At 36.4% G+C, this 22,140-nt stretch overlaps 1 protein-coding gene across 2 annotated transcripts in view; it reads left to right on the top strand.

The window, feature by feature from the left end:
- Positions 1-20,869, top strand: part of LOC149170144 (uncharacterized) — a 338,707-nt gene extending 317,838 nt beyond the window's left edge. The window contains exons 3-4 of one of the 2 annotated variants that reach the window (XM_089428915.1): positions 20,322-20,387; positions 20,487-20,869. In XM_089428915.1, the coding sequence (XP_089285041.1) occupies positions 20,322-20,387; positions 20,487-20,674 (254 nt within the window). In that variant the 3' untranslated portion in view covers positions 20,675-20,869. The remainder of the gene's footprint in view (positions 1-20,321; positions 20,388-20,486) is intronic. The other variant, XM_089428917.1, reaches the window with a different exon arrangement.
- Positions 20,870-22,140: the final 1,271 nt, after the last annotated feature.

The raw sequence follows: 22,140 nt of genomic DNA, 5'->3' as shown, positions 1-22,140 counted from the left end.
TTCAGATTTTGAGCTATATTTTGTATTACATTAGAATTTTTGTATATAAACATTTAAACGTTTAAATCTTGAATATAATTTTCATTAAAAATTATAACCTGTGAAAATTTATTAATTAATTTAAAATAAATAATAAAATCATATAAAAATAAAAAATAAAAATAAAAATAAAATTAATAAAAAAAATATTTTTCCCATTCAAAATCAAACCCAACCACTTAAGCACATGGTAAAAATTACAAAATAAATTAAACCCCATCAGAATCACATGATTGAAATTAAAGAATTAAAAAAAAAAGAAGACAAAGTTAAAAACAATAAATTAACTAATTAAAATCCTCGATAAATAAATATATTATAAATGAAAGAATAAATAAATATATTATAATAAAAGAAGAATCACATGATTAAAATTAAAAAATAAAACAAATTTAAAAACAATAAATTAACTAATTAAAATCCTCAATAAATAAATATATTATAACGAAAGAATGGGGAAATCAGAATTAAAGAATATATATATTTTTAATAAAAACAAAAATATTAAATAAATATATTATAACGAAAGAATGGGGAAATCAGAATTAAAGAATATATATATTTTTAATAAAAACAAAAATATTAAATTAATAGAAAACTTTGTAAATAATTTTTTAATAAATATAAAAAATAATAAATTCTCAATAAATCTATAAAAATATATTAATCCATATAAGGGTGCAAAATGCATTAATTAATAAATAATGATAAAAATAAAGTGAAATTAGAAAAGACTATTTAAAATCAAAATTAAAGAATAAAAATATAATTAAATATTAATAAATTATAAAACCATTTTTAAAATTATAAATATAAATTATTTAAAAAAAAATATTATTAAAATACGAATATATATAAATATAAATCTAAAAATAGAAAGAAGGAAAAGAAACTGAAGATTAGATTAAAGGATGCAAAAACCTAGAATAAATTAAGAATAATTTTAAAGAATAATCTTTAATGAAATAAAATTAGTTATTAATATTTTAATTAATTAAGGGTGAAAATTAGGAGAAGTTAAATAAAATGGAATCTAAAAAAAGAGGTAAACAAAAAATAGAACATAGGAGAAACACCCAAGAAAAAAAAATTTAAGAAGGGAAAGATCCAACAACTACTAATTTTACAACCATCATCTTTATTAAGATTACTAGATCTCCTTTCAATCTCTATGGCTTTTCTAAATTTTCTATGGTGGAAATGATCAATCCTTGCAATGACCTAAGCCTCTTCAATACAGATGGGGTGTTTTGTCTTCTCTGTTCTGTTAATGCTATGGCCTCTTCAATACAGATGGGGTGTTTTGTCTTCTCTCTGTGTTCTGTTAATGCTATGGAACCGGTCCTACAATGCTTGATGTTGGTTGCATGCTCATGAATCCTTTGATTTATTGAGCGATCAATCTCGCCTATGTAGGGGTCCCACATGAACATGGGATTACGTAAACACCTTCCATATGCACTTGTCTATAATGAGACTTTTTGGAAGCTTTTCCGGTGGGTTTTTCTAGTCAAAATCCGGCAGCAATTTATTGGAATCGCAAGTTTGATAGCTAGTTTCTGCACAATCAAAGCGTCCCAGGGTTTTTCAGGGTGCTGAATCCAAATATGCAGTTAAAAAACCATTTTAACTGCAACAAATCAAGATTTAACCTCAATTTTTTCTGCCGGATTCCGTCACCGGAATCTCCAAAAAGTCACATTATAGACAACTCCCTTCCATATTCCTGGGGTCGAGAGAGTCTTTCACAAGGAGATTCGAAAGGTGTTAAGGGGCCTAAGGTTGAAGGAATCTTATGCTTCTTGAGGACCCTAGCAATTTTGTCAGTGGTCCCTTGGATAAAGGGGAGATGAACCTCACAAATCTAATCTCTGGGTTCTTTTATTATCCTAACACCTTTGGCTGCTTTTAGGAAAGCTTTGAGACCCTGGTGCCTGCGATAGGCATTATTTGCTAATATCTTAAAGAGATGGGTCTTCTCATCATCAAAGTGAATTTCATCACAAACTCTTAAAAGAGATGGGTCTTCTCATCATCAAAGTGAATTTCATCACAAACTCTTAAAGCACGAGTAACTAACGTATTAAGAACTCCCAATTTCTAAGCAAGATAATGATGGAAGAGGATCAAGCCATGCTTAGCTTTAAAAAATTATGGAAGAAAAAACAGTGGAAAAAGTTTCTAAAAGGTCTCAAACAAATTTATTTATATTTATTGGGAATTTATTTATAAAATGCTCAGCTAATTTAATATATATATTTAAATCTTTAATTTTGATTTCCCAATTCTTTTATTTATTAATTCTTTGTTTGGCTTGTAAATATTCTATAGTTATTTTATATTTATTTATTGAGAATTATTTTTTTAATGTATTAGTTAATTTATTGTTTTTAACTTTGTTTTGTTTTTCTTATTATTTCTTATTCTTTAATTAATTTCAACCCTGTGATTGGGTTTGCTTGATTTTATTTTATTTTTATTTTTATATTATTTTATTATTTATTTTGAATCAATTTAATTAATTAATATATTTGTGAACGTTATAATTTTTAATAATTTTTTATTCAAAATTGGATTGTTTTAGTCTGTTTTTTTGAATTACTTTATATCATTTTCATTATTTAATTTCTTACCAAAATTAAACTTTCTATCTTAATCTTCAACATGAATCATACTAAATAATACGTAACACGTACTGAATAGTTCCAAACACATAAACACAAAAATATTAATGTGATTTTCAAAAAAATTAACACAAAATAAAGTTGTTGAATTGAGGCTTTTGACTAATTGATTCGAAACGCGTGACAAAGTTTTAACGCCGAAATTCTTTTTATAACAAAATAAGATTTTGCTTTCTTTGACATCTAGTGAGAAATAATCCTGTTAAAAGTTTAAAAATGAAATATAAAAAAATAAGATTTTGCTTTCTTTGGCATTTAGTGAGAAATAATCCGGTTAAAAGTTTAAAAATGAAATATAAAAAATGGATAATAGATGTTTAAAATGCATATTGATAAAATATGATAAACAAGTTTCAGAATCTGAGGAAAGCGGCGGTGTTGCAACCATAGTCGATCTACAAACTCTCCATGGTCGTCACGAAGGGGCTTACCCCCCTCCTCCTGCTCTCAGAGAAGAGGTCACAACATTCAAACTGCTGGTAGTTGATATTGTGAATCGACCCCGAAAACAAAATTTGTAAAGCGATCTGAAGTGATACCATTTGCAGCCTTGTTGAACGGAGTTAAAAAAACCTCTCTAGCTTTTTCAGAGCGAGCGTTGGTTGGAATTTTACTGGCATGTGGGCATCCCCTCGATCAATGGAGATCTGGATCGAAAAAACTGGGAGACACCAGATGAATGGCCAGATCTGACTGTATGTATGCGACAATGGTTTCTTTGCATTTTTATTTGAACTCAAAGAAGATATATAAATGATATTTCGAAACAGGACCTATTTCTTTAGATCAAGAAGTATGTATCTCAATAAGTGGATTTTAGACTTTAATCCAGACAAAGACATTCTCACGAATAATCCCGGTTTCGGTGAATCTTCCCCGCCTTCCTCTCTCATATTGGAGTGACGGTTACCTATGCGCCATAGGTAATGGGGTTGAGCGTTATCTAAGTGGATTTTAGACTTTAATCCAGACAAAGACATTCCCACGATAATCCCGGTTTGGGTAAATCTTCCCCGCCTTCCTCTCTTATATTGGAGTGATGGTTACCTATGCGCCATAGGTAATGGGGTTGAGCGTTATCTTGATTGCGCTGAGCCATAGGGATATCAGTTTGCTTGCGTGAATATCTGCGTCGAGGTGGATTTGGAGAAGGTCTCGCCCTTAGAGATCAATCTTACCCCAGGGGATTGAATCCAGGGTCGAACCCTAGATTATGAGAAAAATCCTTTTAAGTGCAGACATTGCCATAAATATGGGCATTTTGCTTGAGACTGTGAAAACTCCCCATTAGTAAAGGACTCGACCCCATCCGGAGCATGAAGAATGGAAAACTCAGAGGCGTGGTGTGAACAATGGGAAATCGACGGGAGGCAAAAATCAGATAACCTAAAAATAACGAGGGCCTATCTTCCTCCTCAAGTTCTTATGAAGCTTTGCAAGATCGGGAAGAGAATGAACCTAAGCTAGAGAATCGCTCTCTAGATCAAGGTATTCTAGGGACGGATTTGCAAATGGGGATGTTAAAAAAACAAGAAAACAAAGGAAATACGAACCTTGAAGATAAGGGAATTAAAAAACAAGATAAAACTGAACAGAATGAGGGACCCTCTCAGGATGTGGAAGTTTCTATAGGAGGAAGTCAAGTAGTGTCAGGGGTGACAACTCGCAATATGGCGCAGACTCTAATATGGGTGGATGAAGGAAGCAACTAGGAAACTGAAAGCAATAAAAAGAAAGGGAGGGTGTTAAAAAAATAGTAAGAGAGCATGAAGCAAAGCAAAATAAAAAGTTCGGTAACCAATCCGTTATTTCATAAGTTATAAAAGCCAAATCCAGTAAAGGTTTAGAAAACCCAGAAGTGGGAGGTGGATCTCAACAAATCCCCTCTAAGAATCAATGAAAGTTTTGTCGTGGAATATAAGGGGTATGGGGAACCCCGGTAAATCCCTAGCCATAAAAGATATGGTAGTTGTTCTTGAGAAAACCTGGATATTTTTCATCTAAGAAACGAAGCAAGAAGGTAAAGAAGTACTCTGAGCTGCAAGATCATTCTGGGGACAAAGCTGAGGGATTACGCAAGATTCAAATGGAGCCTAGGGAGGAATAGGTATATGATCTGATTCCTTTTTTCCCTTAGTTGATAGTGTGAAAACTTCTTTTTGGATAGTGACTCTCCTTACGAGGATGGATACTGGAGATTGAGTTCCTGTAATATGTGTGTATGGGCCATTGCAATAAGGGGAGAAATAAAAAATTTGGGAACCCTTCTATCTTATTAAGATCTGCGACTGGTACGTCAATAACATTTTAGGGGGAATTTCAATACGGTGCTCAAATCGTTAGAAAAGAGGGGAGGAAGTTTAGTATGTGATCCATATCGAGAGCAGATGGAGGATATAATATCATAATGGGATCTTGTGGATATTTTCTCTAAGTCAGGAAAATTCACATGGTCCAATAGGCGCTCTAGCGATAGTCATATTGCAACAAGGCTTGATTGATTTTTAATCCATAACAATTGGCTAACATTTGGCTTGGCTTTCTCCTCGTCTATTCTTGCTAAGTGAAATCTTAGACCATAGGCCCATCTCTCTGACAATTGATAGCAAGCGAGACCTAGGCCTGCTTCCCTTCAGATTTAACCCAGTCTGAACACAAGGAGACAGGGTTATTGATATAATTCAAAATGCTTGGAGGATACCTACTGTGGGATCCCCATTTTATGTTTGGGAGACTAAATTGAAAAATATCAAGCAGGCATTAAATAAATGGTTGAGGGAGTCTTATCGCACTTCGGGCCAGAAACCAGGCGAGATAATAAAGTAGTTAGAGCAAATCCAACAACCCATGGAAACATCGAAAAAGAGAAGGCTTTATACTGAATCGGTAGGAGAAGGCCCAGCGGAGATTGAGATCTCGAAGCCTGTGTCTTAAAGCTGGTGACCTAAACACATCATTCTTTCACAAACAATCTAAGAATGAAGAAACATGGTCGTGGAAGTTACTCCTTTAGGGTGACCAAAAAATGACAATTATGAAGATATCAAGGATGAAGCCTATCGCCATTATTGGTCTCTCTATCAGGAAACTAAAGAGATCAACATGGACAAAGCGCAGGAGTTCCTGTCATGTGTTCCCACTATAGTCTCTGAAGCTCAAAATCAGTCATTGATCTATGATATAGAGGAGGAGGAGGTCCTTGAAGCGATCTGGAGCCTGGAGCCAGATAAATCCCCTGGACCATATGGATTCTCTATTAGCTTCTACAGGATGTTTTGGAACATGATTAAGAAAGATCTGCTACGAATGTTGAACAACTCTCGAAGGAATATTTTGATAATATCATTTTAGTGCAAGAAGCTATCCATTCGAGCAAGAATGTTGGTGAAGCAGGGATGGTCATCAAGCTCGACATGGAAAATGCCTTCGAACGAGTGAGGAACTCCTTTCTCTTTTTAATGTTGGAAAAATTGGGATTCTAGACAAGCTTTATAAGCTGAATCGAAGCTTGCATAGGCTCTCCATGGATTGCTCTATTGGTCCATGGGAGACCAGTTCCTTTTTTTCCTGCTTCTAGAGGTCTACGTCAGGGATTCCCTCTGTCTCAACTCCTAAATATTCTAATGGCAGAAGGTCTTAGTCGAAATTATATATTCTAATGGCAAAAGGTCTTAGTCGAAATTTGGAAAAGGGTAGGCAGGAAGGGAAACTTGTGGGACTAAACATCGCTCGCAATGTTAAAAAAATCAACCATTCTCAATTTACTGATGACACTCTGCTGCTTGGGGGAGCGTCAAAGATCACTGCAATTAGGTTCCAATGGATATTAAGTACTTATCTCGACCTATCTGGAGGAAAGATTAATGAGAAAAAGTTCCAGGTTTATGGACGAAACTGCTAATTTATAACACTGTCAGAGATTGTGAGACTTCTGGGATTCTCCTCAGCCTTGGAGTGGAGATCCTTCAAATACCTCGGTATGTCAATCTCTTTGGGAGTGACCAATGCGGAAGACTGGGAAGATGTGTTGGGTAAAATATGAAAGAGGATTCAATCATGGGGAATGCAATGGTTAAACATCGCAGGTAAGGAATTTCTAATCAATTTTGTATTATCATCCTTGCCCATCTACATTGGCTCGGGTCTCCTAGCCCCCAAGGGAATACTAGTCACATTGGGAGCCTCCTTAGAAAATTTCTCTAGTAGGTAGGGAGGAATAACGATAACGAATTTCAGTTGGTCAATTGGAAGACTGTGTGCTTGCCCAAAGAAAATGGTGGTCTCACAATCAAATATCCAGAGTTAATGAACAAATCTTTGGGAGCGAAGATCGTATGGCGACTGCTCTCATATTTCTCAGAATGGTGGAAATTGGCCTTCCTTAGGAAATACTTCCACAATAATCGGTTAATTCAACCTAAAGAGGAACCTTGGCCTGATCATGGTTCTAAATCTGTAAGATATGTAAATAGGTTGTGCTGATTATCCTGGAGAATCTCAGGTGGAAATCTGGTAATGGTGCTCACATTTACTTATGGACGGACAAAATCTCGTCCCTGGGGATAACAACAGGCAACGCAGGAATGGAATCCCTTGTCTCGTGGATGAAAACTAACGGGATTAACAGGCTCACAAGTAAACAGGACATGGATTGGATGAATTTGTCATGATATCCTATCCAATCTCCAAACTCATTGGCCTTCACTAGTTAATGCGTTGAAAGGATATGCTCCAGTCTCCACGTCAAAGTTGGATGGACGAACCTGGACTGGATGTAAGAGTAATGTATACTCTGTTCAAGCGGGGTACAAGGATATTTTAAAGAGCGCTATATGGAAAAGGTTTTGTAATCTAGATTGTCTTTCGAAAATTAATTTATTTTGTTGGGAGCTCGTCCATCGAAAAGTATTAACTTCAAATAATCCAAGGAAACAGAACATTTATGTCCCTTCACGTTGTGCTCTGTGCGACAAAGTAGAAGATAATATCTCACTCGTCTTCAAACAATGTCCTTACTCTCTAGAGGTTTGGAATCATGCTCTGTCCAAGATCAAACCCATCCATAAGCTTTCGGAGGATTGGGTGGAAATGTTCAAATCCTGGAAACATCAACTTCCCTAGAAAAGGAAGAGTGGTTCTCCTATCTCTTGGTGTTGGATGGTGGCCCCATTTTTTATGCTGGGCCATTTGGATCGCCCAAAATCATTCAATATTTAATAACAAACGTCCCTCTCTTGATCGAACTGCCTCTAAGGCTATGGGGATTCTTTTTGAATCAATGACAATTCAAGGTTGCCGCAGGAGGAGATTGGTGACTTATCCTAGCAAGAGAAATATTGACCCAGTTCCAGCTCATGTTGTCTGCTTCATATACCTTAGTTCTAAATTCAAGCCTCGTCTTCTCATAATGGAAGTGCATGACTTTCAGCAGTGGATTCGAGACCAAAATCAATATTTATTGTTCTTTGATGGAGCGTCAGAAGGTAACCCTGGTGAGGATGGAGACAGAGGGATCATTCCCTACCCTGATGGAGAAATAGAGCCTAAATTTGCTTGGGGAATAGGCACGTCGACTAACAAACCGGCAAAAATGTTAGCCTTGTGTCAGGGGCTTCACTTCTCTATGTCAATTGGGCTATCTCATGGTCCTTGGAGACTCCATGATTGCTATTCACTAAGAAGGTAAAATTCGAAATGAATGCTCTCAAAACCTTTATGCAATTCAATTAAGACTAAAGCTCCTAATTGAACAAACATACCGTATTGAATTTATTCATATTAAACGCCATCTCAATTCTTGTGTTGACCAATTGACAAATAAAGGAACAATTATGGAACAAGGATTAATAATGATTAATGAGGAAGGTCCCATACATAATCCAATCCCATGAAGTGTTTGTTTTTGAATATGAAGTATGTGTTTATGCCAATAGGAAATTCTGAAGAAGAATGCAGATTGATAGGTGACAGAGGTCATTTAAGCTAATTAATTTTTATGTAGTGTTATTTTGTCAAAGTTCTAGGTGTCTTTTGGCAGATATACAAGTATAGTTTGAATGGAAATTTAGTTTGTAAAAGAAGAAAGGTCAGACTAATATTAGAATGGAGTCTATAGATAGGCTTAGATTCAACAAGTCAATACATTGTAAAAGTTCTAGCTTTTCATCTAGATAATTTTAATATAATCTCATATCCATTCCATTTAAAAAAAATAAGATAAACAAAAAAGAAATTTACAAATTTTGTGATTTAGTGAAGAAAAATATTGTTAAATTTATTGAAAGTGAGAGTCAAATTCAAACATAAAAGTTATGAAAAATATACTCCAATATTCCATATATGAACTAGAAAAGTGGACATACCTATTCATGAATCATTAGTTATTTGTAAAATAACAAAGAATTTTAGTTTTTAAAAAAACCGCCGCTGACTAGAGATGAGCGACAGTTAGGTTGTTTGTAGCTCACTGATCTATGGTGAATTCTAGTGATTTAAAGAAGAAATTAGTTTCTATTAAATAAATGGCAGCTTAGGCCATAGTTTTTTTATAGTGCCATGCTAAAATTTGGATTTGTTCTTCCTGTTGTCCAAGAATCTCCGACCCTTGATATTCATGTGGAAAAAGATGCCTTTAGTGTTGATTTATTATTATTATTGTTTTAGAACATGATTTGGTATGCAGATTTAATGGGTTATGGTCATGATTGTCCTATCTCCACAAATAGTTTTGGGGCAACATTGACCTTTTTATGCAGCCCTAATCTCCCACCTTTGATCTAGTAATGACATCAATCTCCACGACTCCTATTTGGGTAAGGCTTCCAAACTTTTCCTCGCATTTTTGAACCTTCCAGCATTATCTTCCATTGGTATTGGGGAAGTTTTATTATTGTAGCCCAAAAACAATTTTTTAATAAAACCACTTATGCTTGAATATGTGTTGAGATGGATTTCAACAAGGGCTTTTCTGCAGAGATTAATATGGCGACTCTTGACTATGGGTGTAACGTCCTCCTCCCACATTTACCCAAGCTACCCAGTCCATTGGAGTAAACATGTGATGAGAGGCTACTATGATGTGATTCAGCTCCCCATGTACAGTTAGGGAAGTGGAACCAACAAAACTGAACCAAAATGACCTTCCACACATGCTACAAAACCTCCAAGAGCCAACCAACCTTTCCAAGTGACCAACCCCTAAGGCAACTCAACTTTTCACTTATCTAACTAACCATTCGCTCACTTGAAAATCCATGCATGCGATTGTAGGCCTCCAGTATCTTCCACAACAAGAGTAAGGCAATGACTATGTACTTTTGTTAAAATTGGCAACTAGGGCCAAACTCCATGTGGGTCATCTTATTTATGGCAGCTGATATTTTTCTTGGATCCCTCTCATCGAGAGGTGTAGGATTGATCTAAAGATCATTCGATTCCGATAAGTATTCATGGAGTTATGAATTTATTTGTGTTATAAGACAATTCATCAAGGTCGGCCAACAACCAAATAAACCCCACATGTGCTCAATGTTTTAGTATAAATAGAGGTGGCCTTTAAGTCATTTCAACACACACTTGGGATCTGTTCCTCTCTCTACTTGTCTTTGGGTTTTAGTAGGAGGAGAGATCCTAAGGGATAACACTACCTTGATCCAGAGGGCAAAAAGCTGGAACTGCCGGAAAAGCTGAAACTGTCGGAACTGTTGGAAAAGAAGAAACTGCCGGAAAAGCCGGAAAAGGCGAAACTGCCGGAAAAGCTGGAACTGTTGGAAAAGTCGGAATTGCTGGAAGAGTCGGAACTGCCGAGAAAGCCGGAACTATTGGAAAAGCCAGAAGCTGAAACTGCTGCAAAAGCTGGAACTGCTGGAAAAGTCGGAAAAGCCGGAACTGCCAGGAACAGCCGGAACGGAACTGCCGGGAACTGCTGGAACTGTCGGAACTGCCGGGAAAAGCCGGAACTTGTTGTTTCGAAACGCGTCGACAAATGCTCTATCATGTGATTTACGCCAAAAAACTTTTCTTAAACTGCCGGAACTGTCGGAATTGCTGGGAATAGTCGGAATTGCCAGAACTATCGGGAACAACCGGAACTATCGGGAACAGCCAGAACTGCCAAAACTGCTGGGAACTGCTGGAACAGCCGGAGCATCTGTCTCTGGAGGAGAGCAGCATGCAAGGGACAGCTAACTAACATTGGGACAGTTGTATGGTACTTAGCAACAAATACACCAAGCATGCGATGTTACAGCTAGCATGCAAGGGACAACTAGCATGCAACAACAAACATGCTAAGGACAACAAGCATGCTAGGGACAATAAGCAAGCAAAGGACAACAAGCAGGCAAGGTGTAACCAACACATAGGTCAAGATGGCAACATGGTGCAGCAATGGCACATAATGCAGTACAGTGACGGGTACAGTCATGATTAATGAAGCATGATGAGATGCAACATAGTGATGATGGGTGCAGCATAGTGCAGTGCGGTGAGGTGCAACATGATGACAAAATGCAACACAACAATAGGTGAAGGAGTCACCTTGGAGAATTAGTTGAAGACATTCTCATGTATCATCTTCTTAGAGATGATCTATGCTCTTATTTAGATAAGTCAAAGTGTTGACTTCTATTGTAAACGTACTCTCTCTCTCTCTCTCTCTGCTGAACTATTGAAGAACATATAAGAAGAATTGATCAAGGGTTTCCCCACATTGGGGTTTGTCCCTGGCTAGCGCCACATCTTGTGTCCTCTTGTCTTGGCTCGTCTTTTGCGATTTATATTTATGTTCTATCTGCAGTTTACTTTAATGCTGATGTGATTGCTAATCTGGAAAAGATATTGAGCTAACTGTGAAAATTGAAATAAATTGCTGTAGCATAGAACATACCTAAAATTAACATGGTATCAGACTTGAGGTTAAGACAATGCCCAAGCAAGAGTGAAAGAGCAATCACCGAAGACAGTTGGGAAAGGACAAAAGGATCAGTGGATTCCTCATCCCTCTTCAAATTCGCCGAGGGTGAAGTCGAAGTAGAGAATATTATCAAAATGGCACAACGGAAGTTTTTGATGGCATACCTAAAGATCACTTCATTGGGAAGTTTGGATCTAAGGGTGGAAGGAAAGGCGGATGCCTTGGTTGCAATAAGTTTGGCCATTATGCGAAGGAGTGTCCGAATGGCAGAGACACATCTCTTGATGAAGATAACAATCATTCCAGGGACATCTTCAATGATCAAAGGAATGACAGGTAATGCAGGTCATCAAGGAAATGGTTGACTCTTCAAAGAAAGAAAGGAACCCCAGGTATGAAGAATCAAATGTTGTTTTTGATAAGATAAAGAAGCGTTATCTTGTATTGGCCCTCTCCTTCAGATTCTTTGGGAATCTGGCTTATTGATTGTAGTGCTTCAAGGCACTTCATCGGATAGATGGGTGCACTCTCTACTTTGGTAGAGATGGAAACAATCGTGGGATTATACTTGGAGTCGATACCACCTATCTCGGAAAGGGTGTAGGGAATATTATCCCTCAATTGAATGAGGGTAACTCAATTCATTTACAAAATCTCTTTTATGTACCTGATTGCAAGAAGAACCTGGTGCCCATTTCAGAAATGGAAGTCAAAGGTTTCAGGGTGGCACTCATCAATGGAAAGGTACGTGTTTGAAAATAGAATTTTCAAAGATGTTTTTGAGTTCAGGGTTGTATCAAGTTGCAGGAAGTCCACTGGGGACCATGTCCATTGACACATAGCACCGAAGGTTTGTGAGTCAGATGGTGACAGGGATGCCTGAATTCAAAAAGAGCATGAAAGTACATGTTTGAGATGTATCGAAGGAAAATCTTACAAGGGGACCATTCCCCTCATGTAGCAGGTCCACAGGTTTGGAACAACCCGAGGGGTTTGAGATTGATGATCAGGAATCTCACGTATGCAGGTGGAAGAAAGCCCTCTATGGCTTGAAGCAAAACTCCTCAGGTGTAGTATGAGAGGATTGATAGCTGTCAGATGAAGCTGAGATTCACTAGGAGTGAAACTGATCCAAACCATTACCCGAAGGTTGTGGATGATAGACCTCTCATACCTGCACCTTATGAGGACGACCTTCTGACAAGTGCTGACCCTCTCATTTGCAGAAGTAAGAGGGAGTTAGATTTCAGATGTGGAATGATAAACTGCAAGCCTGTGACTACCTCGAGGATCTTAACTTTTAAAAGTTATATGGTAGTGATGTCGGATCAGATTTGGTAAATGCCTTTGAGTTTCATAAACTTATTCACGTTGATGTTCTTGGTGAACTTTCGTCCGGACATATGTTTTGTAGCTAGCATGGTGAGCTCATATTTGGTTGAGCCTCACTGGATTGGTGCCAAGAATCTTTTGAGATATCTTCAATACAAATATCCTGCCAAGAAGATAATGACTCCACATCTTCAATGAATGGATGATTACTGCCCACTCAAGATCATATGTCATATAATTCTCCTCGTGATCATTCAATTTTCATGACACATAGCATACCACTTGTCCTTCCTGCATAAGGACTCCACCAAGTCCTCTCTTGCAAGCATATGTGCATACCACAAACTCTTTGTCTGGATCTGCGAACTTTAACACTAGAGCATTTGTCAACAACTGATTTAATTGCTCAAATCTTGCTGCACATTCCATTGTCCATTCAAATTTCTTACCTTACCTCTACAGTGACATAATATGATATGAAATCCAAGAGAAGTTCCTTATGAATCTCCTATAATAACCTGCTAGCCCAATAAATGGTCTTACCTCATCCAAATTTCTAGGAGCTGCCCACTCCATGATACATCTTATCTTTTCTAGATCCACTGTTATACCTTCCCTGGAGACCACATGCCTCAAGTAATGTACCTATGTTTGAAAGAAACTGAATTAATTGAGCTTAGCATACAACTGATGCTCCCTCAACAATCTCAAAACTACTGCTAAAATTTTGGCATGTTCTTCCTCATTCTTAGAATATATCAAGATGTCATCAATGAATATAGCAACAAACTTGTCTAGATAAGGACGCAACACATTATCCATCAAGCACATGAAAGTATCTAGAGCATTAGTCAAACCAAATGGAACTACAACAAACTCATAATGCCCATACCCAGTCTAGAAAGCAATCTTGTAAATGTCCTCCTCTGTACTTGATGATATCTAGATCTTAGATCAATCTTCAAGAACACTGTTGCTCCCTTCAACTGATCAAACAATTCATCAATCCTCTACAACATATATATGTTCTTGATGATTACCTTGTTCAACTATATGTAATCAATTCACAACATGGGTGTATGATCCTTCTTCTTCACAAACAATAGCAGTGCACCCCAAGGTGATACAATTGGACTAACACGTCTCTTGTCAAACATTTCCTTCAACTGCAACTTCAAATCCACCAACTCTGGTGTGCTCATCTTGTACGGTGCCTTTGATGCTGATGCTGCCCCTGGTACCAACTCAATGGAAAAGTCCACTTCCCTATGAGGTGGAAACTCTCAAATATCTGTTGGAAATACATCCTAATACTGTTTTAAAACTGAGTACCTGCTCAAGACATATGCATCCTGAATTTCTTTACCTTTATCACTAGAAATATGCATTGCAAATAACACACACACTTTCCTACGACTGTGCTTCGCCTGCATAGTTGTCACCATCCCAACTGATGTTTCCTTCTTCTTACTCTACAAGATTATTTGTTCTCTATTGTCATCCAAACAATCAATGCCTTTGTCATGAAAATCGATCTTAGCCCTGTGAAGATACCACTAGTCCATACCCAAAAGAATATTATATGATCCCAGTGGAAATACATTCAAATGTGCTGATGTAGGCATGCCATTCAACTCAAATGCACAAGTTCTTACCTAATGATGGACTCTTTTCTTTGTACATGTAGCCAACTACACTAACCAAGATTTTGCATGCACTTCTTTATTCAAACCACACTTATCCACTAAGTCAAGATTAACATGACTATAATTAGACATAGGGTCAATCAAAATAGAAACAACTTGATCACAAAGCTTACCATCCATATCAATAATATATTCCTGGTGATCTACCTGCATGTTATCCAACACTGCATAGATACGAGGAATGCTTTGCCCAACATCCCCATGAGTTTGCTCCTCCTGTGCACTGTAGATCTGAGTTCTACCACACTGATACTGTGGAAAGTCCCATACCATCACCTCTCCTCTGCTGCCCTCTAGATTGTGACCCATGTCCCTATCTAACTATGCTGAACTTCTTGTAAGGTGCAACATTCTCTTTCTCACCTACATCATGAGGTCTTATTGTTTTTGGCTACCATTTTCCTTTTGCTTTGTCTTTCCCTTTCCAACCTTGTTGCGATTTTGCCTTACGCTTTGTCTTCTCATAATAGTGCTTCATTTTCCCAATGGCTTCCTCAAGTTACCGAGGCTCATCATACTCAATATGGTCTCTAAATTCTAATGGAAAACCACTGACAAATCTCTGAACTGTATCCTTTTCTTCCTTAAGATATGGTACATACCTCAATAACTCCAGGAACTTGGTCGTATACTCCTCATCTGTCATCAATCCCATCTTTAGCTCATAAAATTCATTGGCTTTAATGTTGTAGTACCTCTTTGACAAATACTTCTTTATGAAAAGTTTCTTTAATGCATATCAACTGAACTCTTATGTCTTTATGTCTCTGACACGCTTCTCATTTTCCCACCATATGTTTGATTTCACTTTGAGGCTAAAGATAACTACTCTAGGCTTCATATTCTATGTGTACTCATGCAGCTCAAAGAACTTCTCCATCCCAAGCAACCATCCTCTGCATCCTTTGGCTTCTTCAAATCTCCATCAAATGTAGGTGGATTTTCTTTCTTGAACTCATCCGGAAAATATCGCCTATCACTCCTCCTGTATGGATGATAACAATGATGATCATAGTGCTTCCAGAACCAGAACTAGAATAAAAGCTGTGTCCATCACCTCTCCTATCCGAAGTATCCAAAAACCTGCCATCTCTAACCGTGTCATCTCTATTCGACCTATGCCCACCATGAGATCTACTGCCATATGCCCCATTAGTCCTATCCTTTTGCTCATGGCTGATCCAAAGTGGTATTGTCTTTGCAATTCTGACAAACTATGAAGGATTATTGCATTGACATCAACTTGTTTCTCTTATGCCTGCATGATCCTATCATTATCTGCTTTACAATTCCTTATTTCTTCCTTCAAACTTCTTAAAGTGTCTTCTAAGTTAGGAAAATTCCCACCTCCACATTGCTTATTTGATCCATAGGGAGAATCTCGTGAACTGTAGTCTACCATATTTCTAGTCTTCTTTGATCTTCTTCCTGACAAGTATACAATGTCAGCTAAACCAAAACATAAACATAATCAACATACTTCAACATAGTTTGGGGAAGGATATCTCATCTACAAGAGCAACCAGATTAGCAGAGTACATGTATAACCATAATCATCACAGTATATAAACATCATTTCAACCATTATTCAGTTATCAATGCATGACCATACCGATCATATACCATGACCTCATGCACAATAACTATCACCATGTCAATATATGCATAACAACATATACACACTGACATGCACAACCAATGCACAACCAACATACACTCATGATGACAACATCCATCAACAACGCCATCCACTTTCACATGGTGACATAACCACAACCATGACCATCGTTGTGCATACACAACAAGCATATGGACCAAAATCATAAAATACACATATGCAACTGAAATATATGCATAACCAACACACCGCCCATCCAGTCCAAGGGGTGAACCATGCTCTGATTCCACTCTGTAACACCCTCCTCCTAGATTTACCTAAGCTGCACAGTCCACTGGGGTAAACATGTGACGAGAGGCTATTATGATGTGATTCAACTCCCCGTATACAGTTAGGGAAGTGGAACCAACATAATTGAACCAAACTAACCTTCCACTTATGCTACATATCCTGCAGGAGCCAACCAACAATTCCAGGTGACCAAATCCTGAGACAACTCAACTTTTCAAGTCGCTCCCACAACAAGGGCAAGCCAATGACTATGGAATTTCTCAACTAGTTTTGTGCGAGCGACCTTAGATTTTGTGCCACTTTTTTAGGGCCAAGAGTTAGGCCACTGCCCAGAACTTCATGAAACTTTAAGGAATGATAAATAACACTTAAAAGAGGTTACTAATTCATTCATTTGATCAATGACTTTATTGGACCCTTACTGGCCATGACAGAAATTTCGTCAAACATGTCATAAATATGTAATCTACAAGTCATAATAATATATCTGAGGATTGGGGTCTCATACTTATCTGAGATTCGTAAAGAAGCATTGATGTCTCATCACAATAGTTGAATTATCATATGTTAGGTCATAAATTAATTGCTCATTCATTTATCAACCAAAAAATGATGAGAGCCATACATTATCACTGTGATAAAACATGTTCATAACCAACATATAACCCACAAAAATAACAAAGGTACAATAGCCATAAATACCACATATGAACCAACACATTTACACATGAAATACCAAGGATAAGAAACTATTATTAATGAATGCATAAGCGAACTAGGTTTGAGATTTCCATGAACCACCTAACCATATATTGGATGAACCAAATATTTCTTTAAGCCAATCACCCTCGCGCCATATTCCAAGCATGAATGTGGGACTCTTAATCAAAATCAACCAGGGCTTCCTGAGGCTAAACCACCGCAACCTCATCAATAGAGCCAGGCTTTACCGCAATCCTCACCGGATCACTAGGCCCTAAACAAGCAGGGATGCCTTCGGATGTTTCCATCTAAACTGTGAGGAATTTGTCTGTCTAAACCTCTCGGCTTTACCGAGTATCCTGCCATTACCGGTCAAGGGATTCCTAGGCCTACGAGGTCTCTACCCTCTAGGATTTACCATGTAGCATGCCATTAACAATTAAGGGATTCCTAGGCCCATTCAAGGGTATTCATCACTGAGCTTTATTGTGTATCCTACCATTATCGGTCAAGGGATTCCTAGGCTCAATTGAGGTGTTCACATCTAGGTTTTACCGTGTAACCCATCTCGGGATTCCTAGGCCTTGTGAATAATCTTGAGACCACCCCACTTAGCTTCGAGTCAATCTGACCATCCAACTCAACCAAATATAAGAGAACCCACCACATCATGTCTATCTGGAAATGGAAAGGCAAGCCTTGAAGAATACTGTCACACTTGGCAAAACCCATGCCCATGACAATAAGAGAACCAATAACGCACATGCATAGCCATGCATGCCAAAACTAGCAAGGAAACCATACTGAATTGACAAAAATCTGTGAAGTGATCCCTAGAAGCCTTTTTAGCAATGAGGTCTCCAATTTCCTCATTTTCCATTATTTTTCTTCAATTTCTTTCTCACATGCAACCTGTGATCTTTCACCTTCATTTTTTCATCTTTTCCATTATTTTCACAAATAAAATATCAATTAATGCCACTTTGTCTTTCCGAAGCTTTTGTCAATTTCCTTAGCCTTAATAAACCAAATGAACACCCAGGCTAGGATGTCTTGCCCAACATTCAACTTGGAATAAGTGTCCCATGATTGTGGTTATTATTTTTCCTTTATTAACTTTATTACATGAATTTTTTCACACAATGTGTGGGCTCAGAAAATTGATTACAAAATTGTATCATTTTGATGTAGAGCATGAGAAGATTGATTACGAAAATGCATCATTTCGATGTAGAACATGCTATTCAATAAGACATGTAATAAAAAAATTGCCCATAGCATTCATAAAATAACAAGGTCCGAAAAAATAACTGGAGGCCCATATGGTGGGAAGGAGCTCAGAGAAAACATTATATTGTATATAAAAAAAAGTGACTCACGGTAAGAACGAAGCAAAGGAAAAATAAGAAGAAGTTATTGTTAAAGAAGATTCATCCAAAGAAACAGAAACCAATGAAGAAGAAGTCCACGGGGACCCACCCAATTTAGCAATAGTGAGAGCTCAACAAACCCAAGTGACCAGTGAAGAAGAAGTCCATGGGGAGCCACCAGATTTAACAATAGTGAGAGCTCAACAAACCCAAGTGAAAGTCGGATCCCCCCTTTGAATCCCCAAGAAAAAAGGTTGGAAAAGGCTCATTCATCAAAGGGTGATCTGATGTAGCATAAAATGCAGATTGGATTAAAGTTGGGAAGAAAGGAAAAAATATTTAGCCAAGAAAAAATAGAAGCCAATCAAAATTAAATCAAAAGTGATGAAAAATAGAATGTAAAGGCATTTTCATTTTAAAAATATTTTCGAAAATATGACTGGAATAAGACTAGAAATTTAGTGCTCAATCTCAAACCAACAAAAATATTAACACTTTCCAAAAAAAGTTACGAGTTTCATCCCAACCTTTTTTAATAAAAAACTCATACCAATTTCTTAGAAACCAAAAAATATGAAATTATCCTTAATTTCTTTAATTCTTATTTAATCTGTGCATAAAATTACTCACTTAAATATATTAATCAATTATTATTAAATATTTTAATTCTGATTTAATCTTTGCATAAAATTTAATTAGCCATGAAAAGTAATAATGAGAAGCCCATTTCTGATACGAATATTTGAAATAATAATGAAAATCCCATTTCTGATATGAATATTTGGATTTTTTATACAGATTGTTGATTTCATATATTTAACAAATATAACTGATTTTACTCCATTTCTGTTAAATACCAAAATCAGTTACTCTATGTCTATTAAATACCAAAATTTACATTATTAATATCTAATAAAACAAAAAATAAATAATGCAACTTGGCACTCAAGTTCCATAGCGAGATGGGCCTGGAGTATGCCCTAAAACTGCTTCTGCTTGGCTAAGAGCTCGTCTTCCTCGGACGTAAGGAAACAGGTTAACGGCCCAAGACCCAGAGGCATCTGGCAGGAGTGAAAGCCTGCTCCCTTACGGACCACCAGCGGGTTATTTCAGGTGGCGTGGTTTTCCTTGATAACAGTGATGTGTCAACTGACATTCGCGGTTAGCAGCCAGAGATGGCTGTCCTCACTGTTGGTTTGACAAACTGAATTTGATAGGTTTTTCCACCTTTTGAAAAAAAAAAAAAAGAAAAAGAAAAAAGAAGGAAAAAAAGAAAGTTCCATAGCGAGGAAGGTTCAAATGATCTCTACCAAAATTTATAATAGTCTAAAAGTTTTAAAAAGATGATAGGAAGAAGATTAATTACTTCATCTAAATATTTCTAAAATCTATAATTAATATATATATTTTCAAAATCTATAATCAACATAAAAGTTAATTATTTCATTTAAATATTTCTAAAATTTATAATTAATATAAATATTTTCAAAATCTACCATCTAACATAAATTCAAGGGTAAGCTATCTCAGTCACTCACTCTGCCGCATTCAATTTTAAATATGTTGTAAATTATAATTAGCTTATTCAAATATATTTTTAACATTGCAGCGATCAGGGTGATATTCAGATTTAGTCAGAATTTAATGAAGCTTATGTTGGCACAGGTTTGGCAACACCAGCTTTAATGATTGTACAAGGAAAGGAAATGGTGATAAATCAGCAAGGCCCTTGTGAGATAACCACCCTTTCTTTTCCTGGTAGCTGTGTTGCTTGAGTTTCTTATGTTTCTTGGTGTTTTTTGAAAGTATTTTTGTTTGGGTGTTTCACAGTATACTGTCCAGAGTTTTGCTATGACGATGTGGTATCCACCACATGCACGTCGTTGGCAAACCAAGTACTAAAGCCCTATTGCAATTGCTGTTTCCTGCAACAGCAATTGCCTGATGCTACAGGCTGCAGCTTGAATTTTGCCAACGGCTCTGCCCTCCACTGTTGCGGGCGCGTACAACCCTGTTGAAGCTATGATATCAACTGCGTCCATTGTTTTATATTTTCTCAAGAATATTTTAGTTGTTTTAATTTTTTTTTTTTTCAAATATTTTAATTATATCATAGATATCCTTATGATTGGTTGTTTTAATGTTTTCTTCAAATAATTTATTTGTATCATAGATATCCTTATGATTATCAAACATATTTTTTATGATTTTTAGTTTGCATTTTTTTTCAACATTTATAAAATCTTTGGTTTTATTGTGAAAAATGAATTAGCTTTATACTGTATTTTTGGATTTTTTTCATAATTTAGATTGGGAAAGATTTTATTTATTTTATATGGTTTTTTTCTCACTATTTTTTATTGGATTTTGTTGATGGTAAGGATGGGAGCAATTGTTTCTTAATTGAAAAACTAAATTAAAAAAAAAGAAAAGGAAAAAAGTAAAAAGTAATAATAATAAAAACACAATTTATTTACTTTTAATATAAAAAATTAAGATTAGATCTTAGACTTTTGTGATCCATAATGAGATTGTCTTTCAGATTAATCACATTATAATGAAACATGGCTATTTAATGAACACTTCCAACCATTAATGTGATTCATCCTGGAGAGGAAAATGAGATTTGTTTTTTTATTATATGGAATTCCCAAACATATTAATATTTTTTAAGAACATAAATATAATATAAATATAATAATACTATATATTTGTATTAATACAACATAACAACTTAAAAATTTACTATATATTTGTATTAATACAACATAACAACTTAAAAATTAGTATAATAGTTAAAATTATATATATATATATATATATATATATATATATAAAATTATACAATATCAATAATTAATACATATAAAATGAATTTCTATCAATATATTAGTATAATAGTTATTGCAATAGGTAGTAATGCAACTGCCTTGAAGTTTGATGAAATAGTCTCACCTTTATTGACGAAGGAGATGAGACAGAAAAATATGGAGAACCAGAATGGTGATGCCTTGCCTGTTCGAGGACGGTCACAGAATAGAAACAAAAATAAGTCATTGAGTGTGAGATCTAAATCTAGAGGGAGATCTAAATCTCCAGGGAAGCCTGTAAAGGTGGTGTGCTGGAAATGCGGAAAGGAAGGGTACTACAAAAGGGATTGTAAGTCTAAAGCTCCTGATAAAGGAAAGGGATTTGATGATGCTCCTTCTGCAAAGGCGAAAATCACCTCAGATGAAGGTGGGGATGTGTACTTGGTTTCTTCAAGTACACATTTAGATCATGAGGCATGGTTGATTAAATCAGGTGCATTCTTTCGCTTCACTCTCCATAGAGAGTGGTTCTGTGAGTATGAGAAATATGATGGTGGTGATGTCTTCTTGGGGGATGACAGGAAGGCTAGAATAGTTGGTCGTGGAAAAGTAAAGTTGAAGTTGCAAGGTGGAAGGGTTAGAACACTTCCGGGTGTTCTGCATATTCTTGCATT

Source organism: Pinus tabuliformis, chromosome 4_2 (genome assembly GCF_031772625.1).
Source record: "Pinus tabuliformis cultivar Carrire ecotype Pingquan chromosome 4_2, CPIR1, whole genome shotgun sequence".
NCBI classification, from domain to species: Eukaryota; Viridiplantae; Streptophyta; class Pinopsida; order Pinales; family Pinaceae; genus Pinus; species Pinus tabuliformis.
This window is presented reverse-complemented; position numbering and strand designations above follow the sequence as displayed.